Genomic DNA, 20,322 nt, shown 5'->3' on the forward strand with positions numbered 1-20,322 from the left:
CATATCTAAATCTTCTAGTTATTGTACCAGTAGAAATGTTCTTGAGAGACTAGCTCAGTAAACTCTGTTTTATTAATGTATTTAACAAATAAGAAGAATCAATCCAGTTCAAAGTAAATGGATTTGTGATGAGATATTTTAAGGCAATAAAGTTTAATCTGATCTACAAACTTTTCCTATAGAAGAGGCATTTGTATACATATTATACACATAGAGAGAGACACACTTACACAGGCAAACAAAAATATTTTTCTTTTTATGTAATTACTTACTGAAGCATTGGAAAAACATAACCAAGCAAGAAAAAAAATATGTATTTTAATCACCTGACAGTATTCAGCCAACTTGTGCTGAATTTATGAAAATTAAGTTTGAAACAGTTAGAACATCTTTGTACATGATTAAGACACCATATAGGTAATCGTCATTTAACAACTGTTCAAAGTTACAATGGACTCCCCAAAAGAGACTTATGACTTGATTTTGAGGTTCCGATGGCCAGACCCCTCCCTCCTCCATAGGCACATAATTGCATTTTGGGTCTTTGGCAACTGGCTCATCTTTACAGCTGTTTTCAGTGACCTATGAGCAGTGGTGGGATTCAGCCAGTTCGCACCACTTCGGGAGAACCGGTTGTTAATTTTCTGAGCAGTTTGGCAAACTGGTTGTTGGAAGAAATCATTAGGGCAGAGAACCGGTTGTTAAATTACTTGAATCCTACTACTGCCAATGAGCACATGTTTGCAATTTTTCATTTTTTTGCTGATTTTTGACATTTACTTTTATCAATTGGATAAAACAGATTTACTGAATGACCTTATGATCTGCTTAACAACTGCCACAGAAAAGGTCATAAAATTGGGCATGGTACCATGATGGCCTACTTAACAAGTGCAATGACTTACAGCCATAATTCTAGGTTCAATTATGGTTGTAAGTCGAAGACTATCTATAGAGCATGTTAAAATTTCAGCATGCTTAGATGAAATAAGCTGTTTGCTGCTTATATATAAATGTATTTGTAGATAAAAAAGGCATGCAGAAAACCTTTTCAAAATGCCCTTTCAAAAAGAATTCCTAAAACTCTACTAATGACTCCCAGTCTTGGTGTCTATTGTTAAACTGCAAGTAATTAGTGCATTTATTATCTCTTGATGAGTGAGTGGTGTGGGAGCCTAGTGGTGAAGATGCTCCCCTCCCACTTGGAAGGTTGAGTGTTTAATCCTAGGTAGCAAAATATGTTTCTCTCTCAGGATGCAAAGAGAAAGTATCTGCTGTGAACTCCACATAGGCATCAGGAAGGGCATCTGGTCAGTAAAAGCTCAGCTCCATTCAGTCACCCTGACTGTATCCTAAACTGATTGTATAAAGAAAAAAAAAATCTTGATGAGTAGCAAGTACTGTATCTCCTCTGATTTAAAAATAAATCTTATTTCTAGGTTCCATGGCCATTTAGTAAACGTGGCTTCCAAATCACACATGCGCTGGCTCTGGAACTTCAGTGGAAAAAGGCCTTTTTGGATAGGTAGGTATTCTTACAATTGTCTGAAGTTTCCCTATGAAAGATGCAGAATTCTACAATACAAGGAATCTACCAGAGCTAGTCCTTTTCTTATAACCATTCGTTTAGTGACCATTACAAAGTTACAAGTCCCAAAAAGGGACTTACAACTGGTCCTTGCACTTATGACCATTGCAGCATCCCCATGATCACATGGCCAATTACCTTGCTTAGCAACAGAAATTCTGGTGTCAATTGTGGTCATAAGTCAAGGAGTATCTTTAAGCATCCCTGACAGAGGGCTGTCTCTTGTCCAGCAAACCACTGGATTTTTTCCCTGAAGTTCAAGGAAAACCCGCTTCCCAGTGATTTTAATCCTTTATTTCTCTGGATTAACTTTGAACAATTTTGCCTGTCTTCTGAATGAGGGCCCTTGGAAATGACTGTCATCTCTCCCTGAGCTTTCTTTTTTCCAAGCTAAAATATACCCAATACGCTAACCATTCTTCCTTTCGGGACTCTTAACATCTTGGGCCTTTTGCTTTGAATGTACTCCGGGTTCCCAATATCATTCCAAAAATGCATCGTGCAGAATTTGGCACAGCATTCTAGGTGTGATCTGACCAATGGACAATAAAGAGTGATGTCCCTTGGTCGTGACTATAATTTTATGGATATAGCAACAAGGATTAAATATTATTCCATAATACTTTAGAATTCAATATTTATGTTGGTGATACTGTACATGCAAGTACACTTATGATATAACATTTTCGTAAGTAATATCTCTTAGCCCCGTGATGACGAACCTATGCCATGCGTGCCACAGAGCCCTCTCTGCGGTCACGCTAGCCTTCGCCCCAGCCCAGCTCCACCATGCATGCATGTATGCCTCCCACCAGCCAGCTGGTCTTCAGGTCTCTGCCACACGTGGGGGGCGCCTGTGGGGGACACGTGTGCTCATGTGACACTCGCATTGCATTTTGGGGATTCATGTGCACCCCCCATGCCCTGTTTTGGGACTGGAAGGTCTCCTGCACCAACCTGGAAGCCAAAATGGGGCGCGGGGGGTGGGGCGCATGCATGGAGGGAGTGAATGCGTGGGAATTCACGTGCATGTGCAAGGGACACACGTGCATGCACAGGGGCAGGGAACATGCATGGGGTTGCTCGCATTGCATTTTGGGGGTTCAGGCACGCACACGTGCATTCACACTCACACATACGCACTTCGGGCACGTGGCACCAAAAAGGTTAACCATCACTGTCTTAGCCCATCTATGTCTTTCTGAGAGGTTGGGAAATATACATTACTGGCTGCTCAGTTTTCTGACTTACACTTCTGTCCTTGGGACACTTGGTAATTTGACCACTCTACCAACTATCTCCATTGTCCCACCAACATTGATGGAGCAAACAACTAGTATGAGAACGAACTCCCACTCCCTTCTATCACTGATGATGTTATCTACCTTGGTAATGAAACATCTGCTAGAAAACAACCAAGGACTCCATACTTCCATTTTTCTGGAGCTTTTCCTTTGTGTCCTAAAAGCTAATGGAAGAATGGTTCTCAGTAACATGGTAGAAAGACATCAATAGATATGATCAGTTGCAGCAGTTCCGTGCTTACAGCAATTAAATCTTCAGACATTTTTCTAGTCTAAATACCAGCAGAATCTATTTTCACAACAAAATGTAATATTCCTTATCCATGGAACAAATTTATTGCAGAAGAGAAAAAATGTCTGAAAATTATTAGAAAATCTGTGGCATGGAATATCAGATAGAACCAATACAACTTCATTAAAATGCTTGAATCAGTTGTTCTCAGACTGTCTTCTTATACACGTAATGTGTTATAGGTTTGAATGATCAGCGAAACCCAGGTCAGCTAGAATGGAGCAACAGGGAACGTGTTGTTTTCACAAACTGGAGAAGAGGCCCACCTCATCTTTCAAAGCAAAGGAGGAACTGCATTTTAGCACAACAGCAAGGAAAATGGCAAAGAAAAGACTGCAGGAAGGGCAAAGCTTACAGTTATATATGTTCCACAAAGCTGTAAACAAAACTGATAGTTAGACATCTACTTGGCTTTCTATATGATAAAAGTGTTTTATTTTCAGGCAGTTGGAAGTGTCGACGGAACTTATAAATGGATACTTGCTTGGCCCAGTTGCAAAAATTCCTATGTGAGAAAAGGGTTCAAATCAGAGGTGGGTTTCAGCAGGTTCTGACCAGTTCTGGAGAACTGGTAGCAGAAATTTTGAGTAGTTCAGAGAACCGGTATATATCACCTTTGACTGGCCCTGCCCCCATCTATTCCTGCCTCCCGAGTCCCAGATGATGGGGAAGAAATGGGGATTTTACAGTATTCTTCCCATGCCACGCCCACCATGCCATGCCATGCCCACCAAGCCACACCCCCAGAACTGGTAGTAAAAATTTTTGAAACCCACCACTGGTTCAAATGTGATGCAGGATTGTGTTTTCAGTTTGCCGTCCTATCTTTTCTCTTGCTCTCCTGTGTTTCTGAAACAGTGGCTATGTGTCAAGAATCAAATGTATTGGTTCCAGAGTTTGTTTTTGTCTCAGTCTAGAGATCATGTATATGAAGGTGCTAAAAGGCTAACTGGAAAGAGCTTTGAGTTGAGTATAGACATATCATATGCTACTCACCATCTTTCTTGAGTAGGATGTTTCATTCACTACAATTGTTATTTAGAAATTTAGGCAATATCCGGCACTTCAATTGGTCAAATGAGACTGGTTGCAGATACATGGGGGGAGGGGGGGGAAGGAACATTATGCCACTCCATAATGCTCATGCCCATTTTATAATATACCTGGATGTAAACTTCCAACAAATGTCAAACATTCCCGTAACAAAATTGCATCACATTATTCTGTGATAAATTTCTATTACGTCTATATCTGGGACAAATGTAGGGGCCACGATGGCATAGTGGTTAGAATGCAGTTGTCAATCCTGTTGACAGTATTGCAGGCTAACTCTGCCTATAACCAGGAGTTCAACTTCGACCAGCTCAAGGTTGACTCAGCCTTCCATCCTTCCAAGGTCAATAAAATGAGGTGCCAGATTGTTGAGAGCAATATGCTAACATTTGTAAACCACTCAGAGAGTGCTGTAAAGCACTGTGGAATATAAGTCTAAGTGCTATTGCTAAATGTCAGGGGAACTTTCCAATTCTCATGGTAACAAATTCAAATATGTTCCCTTTAAAATAGACTATGAGTTACGAATATAAATTATGAAGTAGTATAGGATTTCCCTAACCATCAATGTTAGTTGATTTCCCAACAGAAGCGTATTAACTTTTGCTACCATCCCTGATCAGCTCTGAGCTTTGTTTGCATGTAAACTTCTCTGGCCTCTCTTTGATAGTTTTCTTTCCTTTCCTCCATTAACATTGGAGACATTTGAATTCCATTCAACTTTTTGCAACTTTGTGATGTGTCGAGATTACAATCAACCTAGACAGGAATTCTGGATGCTGCAGTCCAACACATTTTGAAGGTGCTAGACTGGGCCAGACAAATCTGAAAAGTTATACACATTTCCCAATCCTCTTGTGTGGATGCTTGCTGGGAAGAATTGTACTGCAAATGGGAGGTAGAATTTGAAAACAAAGTCCAATTGCACATAAAAATATATATAGGAAGAATATATGTGAAGTTCATATAGACTGGAATGTGTTGTAGAATGTGCAAAGTACACTTGGTAATCCACTTGAGTTATTATAAAAGCCTGGAATTGAATAAATATTCTGACAAATTCTGAAAGGAGAAAAAGAGATGTACTAATAAATCACTATTAAAAAATTCACTGCAATTCATTTTGACATATCAATAATCTGTATGTATACCCTTCTATGTAAATCTGAGACTGCTCGTTGGAAAAATAATGTGTGTAATTTTTGGAAGTCCAATTTTAGCTACCATTATTTCATATTGATAAGTAGGTGAAAATATGTATAAATATAACAATCCTTTATGGGCACATAGTTTTCCCCCCTTTTTTAGTGGCACTAAAATAGATTTTTCCCTCCTGCAATGTGTATTTCAAGGGATAGAATTAATCTAGATAAAAGTATACCTTTACTGCTGTAGGCTTGGTTTTATTTCAACTTAAAGGGTGCCAATCTACTTTTGTACCTTAAATGGCATGTGTTGTGTGCTATTTTCTACTGTAATATCTAAATTGAATGTATTAATAAATATAGCATTGGAGATTGCTCACACTGCATAATCAATTTTCCAGAAAAAACTTGGTGCTGATGAAAGTATATCGTATCAACAGCTACACAGTTAAAACCTCAAGCTACCCATAGAAGGGAGAGGGAGGCAATTTGCAACACAGGCGGTGTTTGTTTCTATCTCTGCCTGGTCTCCTCCCCCTCACAAATACACACACACACACCATGTGGCTTTCCCAGCATGGATTGTCCAGGTGTACGATTGCCATATTCAGTGACCCAAACAATTGCAGAGAGTTGTTCTGTTTGCTTTAAAAAAGAAAGAAAAGGAAAGGGGGGAGCACAGGTGGGGGGAATGAAAAGAAAGAAGGCTGAAGACACTTCAAGTCATCGCCATTTCCCCCCCTCTGTAAATCAGTCCCAATAGAGAACCAACAGAGGTATACTGCCTCAAGTATACAACAATGCTTTTACTTCCAGAACCCCGAAAATGGCTCCTTTCTGGGGCAGTGAAACTCTCTTTTTTGTTTTGCTGCTTGATTGTTTTGGGCTGCAAGGATGAAACTGATTCCCAGGAACTTATTTACCTCTTTAATTCTGAAGACAACAGTCTCTTCAGCCATTATACCACCTCCTTGCAATGGGACAGAGGTTCTACTGAGTGACAGAGCACTAACCTTATGTACACCAGATGTTTATTTGCAGGGATGAGAGTAGCAACATTTGTAAAACTTTTCTTCCTTTGTGTCCTGAGTCTCAATGGAGGTCTGTCTCCTTTCTCTCAGGATGGCTATTCAACAAAGAAAACAACAACTATGCAAATATGTATTACGGTGGTATGTGTCTCCCAAAGATGTTTATTCATTTCAGTCCACATCCAGCAGAGCCTATTGTAGCAATTTACAATATCCAGATTGAAATCTGTAAAGAGGACTGAGACAGACTCTTAAACAATGCAACAGCTTTCTTTGGACTCATTTCTTACCAAGATTATTGTCTCTTGTTTCTACCCCTGTATGTTTTATGTGTCCATGAGAATGGAGGCAATCTCTTCCAGCATCCAGCTATTGAAAAATATATAATAAAATGAAGCTTTTAAAGTGCCTTTTTTCCCCTTGTCTTAGACAAACATGGTATCTCAGATGGAAATTACATTCCCACTTTTAGAAAAAAGTTATGTTTTTTACTTGCTATTAACATGATGCATGTTTTTTTTAAAAAAGACTTAGATTATAGGTCAAGCAATTAGAGAGCTGACGGCCAATGCTGTTTTCAATGTTTTAAATCGAGAAGAGTTAGGAAATGATGAAAAATTATACCATAATGTGGAAAGACATAGGATCCAATCTCTTCTGGTGAGGTTATTGTGATATCAGCTTGAACAGCAATAACGTACAGCCATACAATCTTTGAAAGTTCATATATGAAGACACTATGAAGTCTATAAATATTCTGGATGCTCTTGGTGCAGCGTAGGTAAAATACTTACATCAGTGCTGTTTTTTGCATCTAAACTGTAATATAAAATCAACTTTCCCATTATACCCATCCAAGTTGTTAATTGTGGCTTTTAGAAAAATGGAATATGAATACTCACTTTTCATTTTACTGAACCTTTGTGGCAAACCCATTTCTATAGAAATAGATAAAATAAATGTCTACAACTACTATGATATACATGGAGTACCATAGTAGTAGTACCAAGTAGTAATACTAAGAGTAGACATGGACATTCTCCTTTTGCACAGAGTGTAAGATGGTTGATCCAAACCAATGGGCACATATTTTTTGGGGAGTCATCCATGATTTACAAACAGTTCACATGCAAACAAGGTTAAGAATAATACCTACTTCTCAGAACGAAGACTATGCTTAAAGTCTGCACTCTGGGGACCTGCATGTACTAATATTTTCCGCTTGAGGTCTATAAACATTCTGGATGCTGTTGGTAGAACATGAGAAAGATATTTTTATCAGTGCTGCTTTTCACTTATAAACTGTAATGGAGATTTGAAATGCACCCTGCCATATAATTAACTATTGTAAGACCTACATAGTTTTTAAAGAGTCTTGCAATAGCTACAGGTTGAACTAGAACATTTCCAAAATCCTAAGAGTTTTAAAAATCTGAGTAGTAAGAAACTGACTCATCATTTTATTTAGTATTTGCATTTTTCAAAAAGTGCATCCTCTATTAGTCTTTACACTGTGTAATTTTTAAAAAAAAAATCAAATTGGAACCATTCAAAATGGCATATAACTTGACTAGATGTTTGTTATTTTCAAATGATAAACTTTCATCTTACTAAGAAATGAAATTATACGTTGTAATGTGTACCTACAAGCATAGTTTTCTCCATGTTGTTGTATTGAATCCATAACGCCTTATTTTGACTTGGGGCCAAATGTATCAGTTAATATGGGGCCAAATGTATCAGTTAATATTGGGGCCAAATGTATCAGTTAATAATGTGTACCTACAAGCATAGTTTTCTCCATGTTGTTGTATTGAATCCATAACACCTTATTTTGACTTGGGGCCAAATGTATCAATTAATATGCATCTAAGAACTTTCCCCAGTATCTAGACAACAGCTAAACTTCTAATCCCAATATTCAGAATGATTCCTACTAGAGAAATCAGATATAACTAGAAATACAAACACGAAACACACACCCAGCGGGACAAGCTAACTTTATCTTTGTTAGAGGCTGAGGTTAATGAATGTTAATGGGTATCACTGATTAGCCTTCCCCTTAATCTTCCCCCTCCCATGCTCAACAGCTGGAAATGAGTACTTTAGGCTTCCTTTATAAATACAACAATCTTCCTACTGCCTTTTTTTAAAAGTAGCAGCAAAGAATTGAAGGAGAACGACAACAGTTAAGAATAATGCTTTTACTATTGTTTCAGATATTGTTGATTTCATGGCTTGGAAAAGCAGAGCAAAGAGAAGAAATGCAGCAGAAAAATTCCATACGTGTTATGCTCACCAAATATTTAGGGGAACTTGAAGGCATTGTGAGGAAACCTGAGAGGCCAGTGGTATCCTTGGCAGAAATGAAAACCAAACAAGACTTCCCACGAGGACCTCGTTTCATGTTCCCAGACACAGTTAAGGAAGAAGTGGCTGATGATTTGGAAGGTTGGGCAAACATAACCTCATCCTCTGTTTATCCAAAACATCCACCTTCTCGCCCACAGAACAAGAGAGACGCAGCAGCAGCCTTCAGAAAAGATGCCAAAAAATTCTGGGACCTTTTTAAATTGAAGACCAAGTCAAGATCTGAAGAGGTGGTCCTTCCAATCAAGATAAGTGAGATTTACCAGGAGGTTTGCAACATGCTTCCTTTCTCTCAGGTAAAGTGCCACAAATACAATACTTTCCTACATTTTATTTTAATTAGAAATAAGCCCTGCTGTACTAAATAGTTCAACCTTAGAATAGCTCTGGATGATAAGCTATTTTTCCCCCATTTATAGAAGGAAAGCTAAAATAAAAGTTGTAAACATTTACACAGCTAAGGTGAAAACAAAACATGGATTTTTAATATATATTTGTGAGTATCTGGTAGCAAATGGATTTTTGCAGCTTCAAACCTTGTAGCTTAATTGCAACAAGAGTGGTTTGCTGGTGTTCTTAAATTCAGTCTGATATCTGAAATATTAAAAGCATAAAAAACCAGAATATTGATAGCTTTGGGCTGGAAATTTCTTTTGCAGTAGACTTCAGGTTTGTTCTACTGAAATTGCAAAAAGCTGAAAACAGGTGTTTGAATTTTCAGGAAATTCTTAGGCAATAACTGAGAAATTTGTAGAAATGTCTGTATATTTCAAAGAGACAGCAAACAGTTTTCCCCTTTAAATCTTTCTGCATTTTTAATGGCTAAGACAGTAAAGTTATGATTTAGTATCTAAAAGAATTCTCACCTTTGTATTACTGGCTCTATCCCTAAAGGTTGCAGGAACACTTTAGTTTTTATATTACTGGCTATTTTTATTCTAACATAGTACTATGGCAAGCATTTTAACAATGTGTATCTTTTCAGAGCATTACGCATGAAAATTGTGACAAAGTGGTGATACAAAACAACCTGTGCTTTGGGAAATGCAGTTCTTTCCATGTTCCTGGCGCTGATGATCGCATTTATAGCTTCTGTTCCCTCTGCTTGCCCACCAAATTCTCCATGAAGCATCTGAAGATGAACTGCACCACAGTTAATCCAGTAAATAAGATGGTTATGATCATTGAAGAATGCAAGTGTGAAGTTCAGAATATGGAAGAAATGGAACCAGGCTTTCTACACCCAGCTCTGTATTCGAATGAGCCTTAGCACAAACGAACCTTCTGAAATGACTTGATTTTTCAATTGAATCTGTAGTTGTGAAGGGCCAAGAATACTTGATAAATCCTTTTATCATAGTTTACATCTGCCTTGGTAAAGACTGTTGTTAGCTTATATGAAACCGCACACACCAAACATAATTGTAGCTTGATATGTTCATTAGCAACAATAATTTTAATAGTCTACATACATCTTTTTAGGAGTATATTTGGGTATGTTTTATGTACATTTTAGAATAAAAGTATGATTCTGACAAATGTGGAAGAAGGATTAGGACAGTAATAGTAAACCTATTGGAGTAAACATTTAGTAGCAAAGCAAAGCTTTCTCTGCCATCTTCTGCACCATACCGGTAGCATTAAAATGCATAATGTGAGTATTGTTTATCCACAATAAAATTATGGAATACTGTCTTTATACTTTGAATAAAAATGTTTTTTTAATTTATGGACTGAAATTAATGATCTCTTACAAAGTATGTAAAACAACTTCAGCTTCAAGGCTTTTTAATGCTTATTTTTCAAAGTCATGTTTTTAATAAATCATGTGCATTTTTCAATTTTGAAGCTTTTGGGGATATATTGTTGCCTGCATTTGGCTACAGTAGGGATCCCACCGGCAATATAGAATGTCCTATAAAACTTAAATTGCCTTTACCTCTCCATCTTCGTGTATGTGCCTCATATTTGAATTTCAAAGGGGCTAAATAAATAAATAAATCCCTGAATTGGAGTTGAAGGAAAATCAGGCTAGCAGTTCTGGGCTGCAGACCTCCATATTTTGTAGCCCAGCATTGATGGCTCCAAATGTGACATCAAGTTGATTAGAGACCTGAACAGCTCATTTTTTAAAAAATGCAATGACAATATTCTAATATGTATTATAACCAAAAGAAAGTGATATAATTATTATATTTATATGCTGCCCAACTCTCAATAGTAAACTCAAGACCTATTAAAGAATTTTAACTTCCATCAATTCCTTTCTAATGTGTACAATTATACTTTACATTTTTCCCATATATTCACGTGTAGGTATATCTATACCACTATTTAGTTCAGTAGAACTTTAGGCACAAAACTATACAGTATTATGTACATTATACATCAATCCCAGTTCTAAGGAGAAGTGTTAAATTTAAGGTTGTTGCTGATACTTCTAAATGAGTACTATAAAATGCTATAATGTTCAAACTTCAACAGCTAAAGGGGTATATCAAATAAAATGTAAACATATTTTAGTGTGGTCTTTAGCAAGCACCATTACATGCTCAAGAATATCAAATTATTTCTCAAGTACTCAGTTCTCGGAGTGCTGACCACAATTTCTAACCTCTTTCTGCCATCCACCTCAAAGGGAATTCTTTCAGAGGAAGAATTTGCTGGATTAGGACTGAAGTGCGAATATGCACCATTTAGAAAGCAAGTGTAAAGAGAAAACAGCAGCTGTAGTAATTGTTAATTAGATTAATGCCTTAGCTGGGGGAGGTGAGTGTTTAATTAACCCAGCAATGATCAGCTGCATGTAATTAACACTATTCTGTTATATCAAGGATGTGTTAATTGGATCTGATTTTAAGAGTCAACTCCCATATTCAGAGCAAGTTGAGCCCAGGTGCTAACAGAATATTGCTTCAAGCCAAAAAAAAAAAAAAAAAGGGGTGGGGGGTGGGGGAGGAGGCAAAAAATTGCTGCCCAGGGAGAGTGGTCAAGGGCTTCAGTACAATCATATTAGACTATACATAGAACATGGGATGTTCTGGAAAGTAGCTGGTGTATTTTGAGTTTTTAAAATTCAATTTAAATATTCTAGGTTTTTAAAGATATTTCCAGCGGGAGGAGAAGTAATTAACGGTTCCCAGTTATTGCTATACTTATCTTACTTAAATATAAGTAATTGTCAGTCTCCAGAGTACATTTCTCCCCCCCTGTTTTAAAAATCAAGGTTAATTAACATAAATAGCTGTTCTGGATCAGAAATGTCCCAGTAATGCCTCTAACAATTAACAAAGTATTGCATATTTATTGTGAGCACAGATTTTAGGGAGGTAGGGGATACGAAAATTTTGAAAAATACTGTGAGCAATATTTAAGCCACTATCTGAAATGTTAATAAATGCAAAAACACATTCTTGTAAGAAAACAGGAATGGGCTACCAATGGTTACAAAATACTCATTAATATGACAGTAGGAAGATCGGTTTCTAGCCTCCAAGACAATTATGTAGGCTGCTTGTGTAAGGCCAAAAGTTAAAATATTTGCCTAATATTTAAAGTCCACATTGAATTGGATTAATTGGTGAGGGTTTCATGCGTGAACATGCTTTTTTTTTGGTCAAACTATTTGTTTTATGCTTTTGTCCCTTTGATTAGTTGTAAGTTATTCATTTATATGTGTACTTGGGAGTAACCCTTACTAGCTCAACAGTGTTTTCTCATAATTCGTCGCGAGCTTAAAACGCACTTATTCATCTGCGCGGGACTGGATTAGATTTTAAAGTTATTGGTTTTAAGGTTTTTTTTATTATTTATATTGTTTTTTAAATTCGGCAATAGAATAAGTTTTTTAATTGTTTTTTAATCTGTATTTATATGTATTTTAACTGCCTGTGAACCGCCCTGAGTCCTTAGGGAGATAGGGCGGTATATAAATTTGAAAAATAAATAAAATAAAATAAAATAAATAAATAATTGGGAATTGGATTACAGCTTGACCACAGTCCTATGGACACCTTCTTAAAAGTACTTCATCTTTAAGTAAACAGGGCTCATTTCTGAATAGACATGTACTGTTATACAACTGCAATATGACACCCAGTTTAGTGTCGGAGTTAAGATGCTGGACAAGAAACCAGGAAATCATGAGTTGTAATCCTTGTTTAGGTGTGAAAACCAACCGGATGACTTTGGCTTGGTTATTTTCTCACAACTCAGCCTCACAGAGTTGTCATGGGGAAAATAGGAGAGGTATTATATTCACTTTCTGTTGCACAAATCACAGGTAGAAGTAAAATGACGATGCTAAAATACTTGCTGTCAAACTTCCTGTATAAGAAGCTAGCCAATTCAGAGCTAGTAGTTTTCATTGAATGAATGAGTGAATGAATGAATACATAGATACATGATCCTTTGTGAAGATTTGTATTTCTCATATATTTAATTATTTAACAACCCAGTCTCCCATTCTCTCTAAATTGGTAAGGCTGTATCAAGCCTGTATTGCTAGAGATTTTACCATGGGTGTACAGGGGTGTCAAACTGGCAACCTGCGGGCTGGATGCATGCACACTTGCACAGGCCACGTCCATCCCAGCTCCGCGAAGGGAAAAACGTCGTGAAATGTCATGTGACGGCAACCTGATGACATAAGTTTGACACCCATGATGTAGCACAATGCTTATTTTTTTTTCATTAAAAAGGTCCTGAAAGCAATGAAAAGCTGCAGGAAAAATATTAAAATGCAACTGTTTTCCCTTATGTGTGTGTTTGTTTTAGCTAAAGTACATGGAATATTCCATTTGTATCAATGAGCCCACCCACCCTACAAATTGCAAGGGTATAATTAAGTCACCATGTTATTATTCTGAGTACAAAACGAGGTTTTTCAAGTTAAACATAGTTAACACTACTATTGTGGTGCTGTTCAAAGGCAGTTTGTTCTAAATTCAGAGAAACAACATGCAAGGTGAAGCAAGATCAGTGTGTGTGTTTTAAAGGATGAGAGTGTAGATCTGTGCCTTTTCTATTCATTTAACATGAAAAATGAGGTTCAGTTCTCATCTTTGGAGTAGGAAGCTCATATATGTAGCCAAGATGATCCACTGGAGTTAATCTTAAACAGTTTGTGAGGGATGCGAAGAAAAGATGCAGCTTCTGGTTCAAGATGATGCTTACAGGGTGACCCTGCCAAAATTTCTCATGAAGAACCAGGCTTGTAGACAACACCGTGTATCCCCTTCTCTGGTTGGCTGCCTCCACAAGAGAGCATCAGCTGCTCAGGCACATGGCATGATTTCAGCCTGCTGATTTAATATTTACAGAGTGCCAATAATTTTTTTATGACAGCTGGTGATTCCTGTGGTAATTTATAAACAACAACATAACACAGACATCAGGGAGCCCCAAGAAAGATCCTGCATGGCTGTGCAATATTTAGGAACCTCAGATACAAGGAATTCTTTTTTCGCCAACAAATAGGAGAAGTGTATGTATTTGTTCATTGGTAAGATTTTGAGGAAACAGTACAGAATCATTGCTGAAAGACAGCCCTTAGGTACAATTGAAATTAAGGTTATAGAAATCTATTCCAGTTATTCATATTCTCACATTTTCAGGATGATGTTCCAGATGGCTTGCAAATTGTATAAACAACTGTAAATAAAATAGCCAAAATATTGAAAATAAAGACTTTTCTAGGATACATTCCAAAACAGCAGGCAGATGATGAACATGGCAAGTTCGGTTGAGTAAGTTTTGGGGATAGTCTGCAAGCACTTGGTAGAATTTGGATAGCTGCTATATCTTGAAAAACCAGCTTTCTCAGCATTACCATTAGAAAGTCAATCAAATTGTCCAGCAACATTGCTGTCGCCAGTTCTTTCTAATACATTTCAAGCCATTTTATGATGAACTTTTTTCTTATTTTTAATTTAGCCCCCTGGGGAAGTTCTTTTTTTTATAAAGGCATATGTCTCTTTAATTACAAGTAGTCCTCAATTTACAACCATAATGGACCCTGCCATTATGGCTGTAAACCATGACAATTATGAAGCAAGCCATCGCCCAACTGTACTCAATTTTACGACACTTTTTGCTGTATGAACATGGTGGTCATTAAACCAAGGGTGTCAAACTCGATTTCATTGAGGGCCACATCAAGGTTGTGTTTGACCTCGGAAGGGCCACGGGGGCGCAGCCAGGGGGGCATGGCCAGTTCAACATCACTTGTATTGGGGGCAACTGTGGTGGCCTGAGCACTTTGCCAGCAAAAATTGGCTCCTGAGCTCTGTTTTCGCCTGCGATGGCCCCCTGCAACCCTCTGCCAGCGAAAACAGAGCTCAGGAGGACTGCCTGCAGCCCTCGCGAACTCCGTTTTCGCTGGCAGAGGCACTGCGGGCCAGTCCTTCGCTGTTTCAGATCTAAGGCCAGATCTAAGCACCCTCCAGGCTGGATCTGGCCCCCAGGCCTTGAGTTTAACACTACTGCATTAAACAAATGCTGCAAGCATTAAGCAAACTCACTGTTTTTTATGGTTTTTTTCCACTGTAAACTAGAAGTAAATGCAGGTTTCTAGCAAAACTGTTGTAAATTGAGGTCATGTGACCACAGGGAGCTGCAAATGGCTGTAAATGTGTGAATGCGAAGTGCTCAAACTATGGTCATATGACTGCATGGGGGGGGTGGGTCAGATATAATTTAGGAACCAGAGTGTAACTTCCTTTGTGGGGGGGTTGCATCATAATTTCAAACAGTCACTAAGCGATCTTGGTCGACTACCTGCATAGGAAAAAGAAGCTAGGAATAAAACAACTGATTATTCGGAAAGGACAGGTCAACACTAATAATCCTTGACATCTTGGAGGTTATTTAATTTGAATTAAAAATAGCCCCAAGCCTATAACAATTTTATTACAGGTAATCCTCGACGTATAACCATTTACTAAGTGACCAAAGTTAATTAAAAGTGAAAACAGCACTGAAAAGTGATTTATGCCGGCTTTCATACTTTACAACCATTGCAGCATCTCCATGGTCACATGGTCAAAATTTGGACACTTGGCAACTGGCATGTATTTATGACGGTTGCAGTGTCCTGTCGGTGTCATGTGATCCCCTTTTGCGACCTTCTAACAAGCAAAGTCAACGGGGAAGCCAGATTTACTAAACAACCGTGTTGCTAACTTAACAACTGTGGTGATTCACTTGACAAGAAAGGTCATTAAATGGGGCAAAACTCACTTAATAACTGTCTTGCCTAGCATCAGAATTGCTAAGCAAACTGGATACACCTATTAGCCATTTAGTCTTTATCTCTTTAAAAATATTTCATAGTTGTATAATTCTTTTTCCATATATGATGCAAGCTGATAATCTTTAAGATGCCTATCCACCTATAACTTTTAGAATGTTGATGCAGAGCTGAAAAACCGGACTGGCTCAGAATGGGCAGCCTGCCACTCTGACAGATGGGAGGTGCCTTCACAGCCAAGAGACTGAGTATGTGCATCAGTTGTGGGTGCTCAAGGCAGAATTCCCAGCTGGTAGCGATGAAGCTGCCATCCATCCTGATCTGCCTATGGCAATTAGCCATAATTGATTTTGCTCTGGGCAGAATTTGTTTAAAATATTTCTTTTTATAGAAGCCATAAAACATAATTTTTATAGAAGCCATACAAGATAATTCATTGGACTTGGATAATGTGCTAGAAATTATGCTTGATGTAATTTTGACTTAATGAAATTCAAAATTAAGTCAAAAGTAATGAAACGTCTGCAAGAAAACAAGCAAGCTCAGAGAGCACCAAGGACCCTCCATTTTTGACTTTTGTTGTTTTTTTTATATATTTGGACTTTGGTGTGTGCATTTGTGTGTGTGTTATCCATCCATCCATCCATCCATAATTCTCTTTCTCCATTGTTCTATCATGTGTAGATCGATCTATCTATCTATCTATCTATCTATCTATCTATCTATCTATCTATCTATCTATCTATCTATCTCCAGCTAGCGGTGCAATAGCTCAACCGTTAAAGATGCTGAGTTTGTGACAGCCCAGGTTCAAACCCGACCACTGTGTGACAGAATGAGGTGCCATTACTTGCTTCTGGTTCAAAAGCATGCAAATTAGAGTAGATTAATTAGATACCAGTTTGGTGTGAAGGCAAGTGTTCCATGTATAGTCATGCTGACTACATGACTACAGAAATGTCTTCAGACAATGACGGCCCCCTCAGCTAAGAAATGGATTTTAGCACCATCCCCTAGAGTTGAACACGACTGGACAGAGGAATATATATCCAAGAATTTTCTGAAGGTAGTCAAGGATTACAAGTTTGCTTACTTTGAGTTTCTAATATTTTCTTCCTTTCTTTCAGTATCTCTGTGCATATCTGAATGGAGAAGAGTTGTAGTATTCACTGTGACTGTTTCCAAAAACTTCTGTAGTAAACTGCAATAACAGCAAAATGACCACATATGCAGCGTCACCACAATGACACACAATGCCTCAATTACATATTTGCATTCCAATGCCTGATGTATGCACAAAAATTGCAATATTGCATGATGTTGTCACATATTACCATTATTTCACCCCACCCACCATTTCTCATGTTTGCCCATGACTTTCCAGGTAAACTCTGTAGAGTTAAGTTTGATTCCTGTGGACTTCAAGGAAAAATCGATGTAGTTTCTTGGCAACAATATAGCTTGCCATAGCTTATGCTCTGGGATTATCTGTCAGGTAGATCTGACTCAACCCTGCTTGGCTTTTTGTAGTTCAGATAAGATCATAGCTAAGTGCTATGACTTACTTAGAATTAATAATGACCTACATACCATGCCTTTATTTCTGACATCCTGTTGCACCCATAATCAAAGTTATCAGTTTCTTCATTATTCAAATGGATTTTTAATTGGTGACTCAACCTTAAGTATGTTTACTCACTTCAGAAAGGTGTATTACCTGGTAATTTTGTTTGTGATTGAAGCAAGGATTTCATCTAGTGGTCATCTGGATTTTTTCGAGCCCAAATCTGGTAATTCTAATGAAGCTGATTTCCAGTTCACAATAGCATACTTGTGTAAAAGTATGAAATAAATCTTACATAAATTTCATGTAATACTGTAGCTAAAATTCGACATAAAAGTACCAGTGCTTTTGCAGGAGTTTTTCCTGGGTTTGCAACTTAAAAAATGATTCTTAATATACATAGCCTACTAACAGCTTTATATTATTTAACAGAGTAATATGCAGTCCCAAACATTTTGCTTGTCTACTGCATCATCTTACTAAAACAGATAATAAGGAACCCAGTACCACAAAGTTAATTCTGATACTCGTTTATGACTTGAGACAACTCAGAATAAAGGTACAGCATGGAAGTACGTTCAACTTTTCATATTAAGAATTTATTTTACCGTTCCATATGGTACTGCCCTTGAAGGCCATTCAGAAGTATCAACTGGTCCAGAATGTAGTGGGTAGAGAGGGGCATGCTTTAGCACGCTTATGTTGACAACTCTGCTTTGTGAGTTGCATTGTCTGCCACTTTGGTTTCTGGATGCAATTCAAGATACTATTGGTTGTTTGATTGTTTATTTGTATCCGGTCTTTATTATTTTTACAAATAACTCAAGGCATTGAATATACTTAATACTCTTTCCTCATCCTATTTTCCCCACAACAACTTGAAGAGATGACTTGGGCTGAAAGAGAGTGACTGGCCCAAAATCACCCAGTTAGGCTTTTATGGATAAAGGGATTTAAACTCAGGGTCTCTAAGCTTCTAACCTGGTGCCTTAACCACTAAACCAGTTCCCCAACCTTTCTGGGTTGGCAGCCTGGAGCAGGGAGGGGGGATGTTTTTGTGGGAGGGAGGCACATGTGTGTGTGTGTGTGTGGACCTGTGTGTGTGTGGAGCATGATGTTTGCAGTCACGCTTGTGCAAGTGGGGCCGCAATCTCCTGCAATGCTTGCAATGACATTCATGTGAGTGGGGCCGGCCGTATGCAAACCTGCTGGCTACTTGTGGCTCAGTGGCAATTAGGCCCACAAGTTGGGGATCCCTGCACCTGTTGTTGTTCGCTAGCAGCCTGCGGAGCTAGCAATGGAGTCGGACAGCAATGAGGCTGAGGTGGGGCCAGGCCATTGGGGAGTGAGGTGCGGACTCCAGAGCCTCCAGAGCCTGTTAGTAGTGAGGCAGAGAAACAGGAGAAGCCTGTTCCTAATGCACGCATGATAAGAGCTGCCAGAAGGCACAGAGCAGCTCAAGCAGAGAGGACAACTCGGAGTACGGCCAACAGACCCTCTAATAAGGCTTAAAACAGACCAGCAGCGGCATTTGGGCTTTGCCGGAAAACAACGCTGGTAGCTTCGTCTTCTTGGATTTATTTTTGTATCGGTGACTTTGCCAAGAAAGGCCTTTGGCATTTTGCCTAATTGGACCAAGGTTTGCAATAGGACTGAGGAATTTGTGTTGGGAGAAATTTGCTTTAATTTAGTTGAACTACACTGGGAATGAAGTAATTCTCAGCTGTTCGAATAAAGTTTGTTTTTTCACTGACTGAGTTTCCTACTACCTACTTGGACCTGGGTCACAACACTACTAAATCGAACTGGCTGTCACCTATAAAGCTCTACAAAACATGGGATCAGGCCATTTGAAAGATTGTGTGGTACACCTAGTCAACTCACACTTACGACCATTGCACCATCCCTTTGGTCACATGATCAAAATTCAGGTGCTTGGCAACCGGCATGTATTTATGACAATTGGAGTGTGTGATTCCCCCTTTTGCGACCGTCTGACAAGCAAAGTCAATGGAGAAGCCAGATTCACTTAACAACCAGGTTACTATTTTAACAACTGCATCAATTCACTTAACAACAACTGGCCAGAAAGGTCGCAAAACAGGGCAAAACTCACTTAACAGAGGTCTCACCTAAGAACAGAAATTTTGGGCTCGATTGTGGCCTTATGTCGAGGACCACCTGCAGAGACTTTGGCTCTACTATCAAAGCTCACACACTTTTCAAACGAAGCGGCGCTTCCTCCTTCTTCAGGCTGGCAGGGCGCAAGGTTTTTATTTATTTATTTATTTATTTATTTATTTATTTATTTTTCGTATTTTTATACCGCCCTATCTCCCTAGGGACTCAGGGCGGTTCACAGCCAAATAAAAATATACATGTAAATACAAAATAAAACATCAGTTAAAAAACTTATTACAAATGGCCGAATAATTAAAAATAACAATATACATAATAAAACCCATTTAAAACCAATTTAAATTTTAAAATCTAGTCCAGTCCTGCGCAGATAAATAGATGTGTTTTAAGCTTGGTTTTCCACCCAATTCGCTCTCTCTTGGGCGGAAGTCAAGCGAAAGCAACAGGAAGCCGCCGGCTTTTTATATATATATATACATACATATATTCAGCAGGGAAAAGCGAACCGGGTATGAAGTGCCAAGCCGTGCTTTTTTTTCCTTTTTTCTTTTCCCCGGGCTCCTTGCGCGAGGCAGCGTGAGCCGTTG

At 38.3% G+C, this 20,322-nt stretch overlaps 2 protein-coding genes and 1 long non-coding RNA gene across 4 annotated transcripts in view; 2 read left to right on the plus strand and 1 right to left on the minus strand.

Annotated features, from left to right (window-relative positions):
- The window catches only part of FREM1 (FRAS1 related extracellular matrix 1), a 111,998-nt gene extending 108,426 nt beyond the window's left edge, over window positions 1-3,572 (plus strand). Inside the window, exons 36-37 of the mRNA XM_058169048.1 lie at window positions 1,440-1,525; window positions 3,367-3,572. Of these exons, the coding sequence (XP_058025031.1) occupies window positions 1,440-1,525; window positions 3,367-3,566 (286 nt within the window). The 3' untranslated portion in view covers window positions 3,567-3,572. The remainder of the gene's footprint in view (window positions 1-1,439; window positions 1,526-3,366) is intronic.
- On the minus strand, window positions 55-20,322 carry LOC131191187 (uncharacterized). Its single transcript, XR_009153446.1, has 8 exons — window positions 20,217-20,322; window positions 9,814-9,926; window positions 7,570-7,660; window positions 6,704-6,782; window positions 3,961-6,508; window positions 3,592-3,689; window positions 2,974-3,056; window positions 55-1,357 (listed from the first exon to the last, which is right to left on the minus strand). It is a non-coding gene; the product is annotated as an uncharacterized LOC131191187 (long non-coding RNA).
- Window positions 7,106-10,550, plus strand: CER1 (cerberus 1, DAN family BMP antagonist). Of its 2 annotated transcripts, XM_058169055.1 has the most exons (3): window positions 7,106-7,194; window positions 8,633-9,079; window positions 9,769-10,550. In XM_058169055.1, exons 2-3 carry the CDS (start codon window positions 8,678-8,680, stop codon window positions 10,051-10,053), a joined length of 687 nt encoding a protein of 228 aa, XP_058025038.1. In that variant the 5' UTR covers window positions 7,106-7,194; window positions 8,633-8,677; the 3' UTR covers window positions 10,054-10,550. The 2 variants fall into 2 exon arrangements, with proteins under 2 accessions (XP_058025038.1, XP_058025037.1); XM_058169054.1 differs by lacking the exon at window positions 7,106-7,194 and having other exon boundaries at window positions 8,563-9,079.

The sequence above is a fragment of the Ahaetulla prasina genome, chromosome 2 (genome assembly GCF_028640845.1).
Source record: "Ahaetulla prasina isolate Xishuangbanna chromosome 2, ASM2864084v1, whole genome shotgun sequence".
Taxonomy (NCBI): Eukaryota; Metazoa; Chordata; class Lepidosauria; order Squamata; family Colubridae; genus Ahaetulla; species Ahaetulla prasina.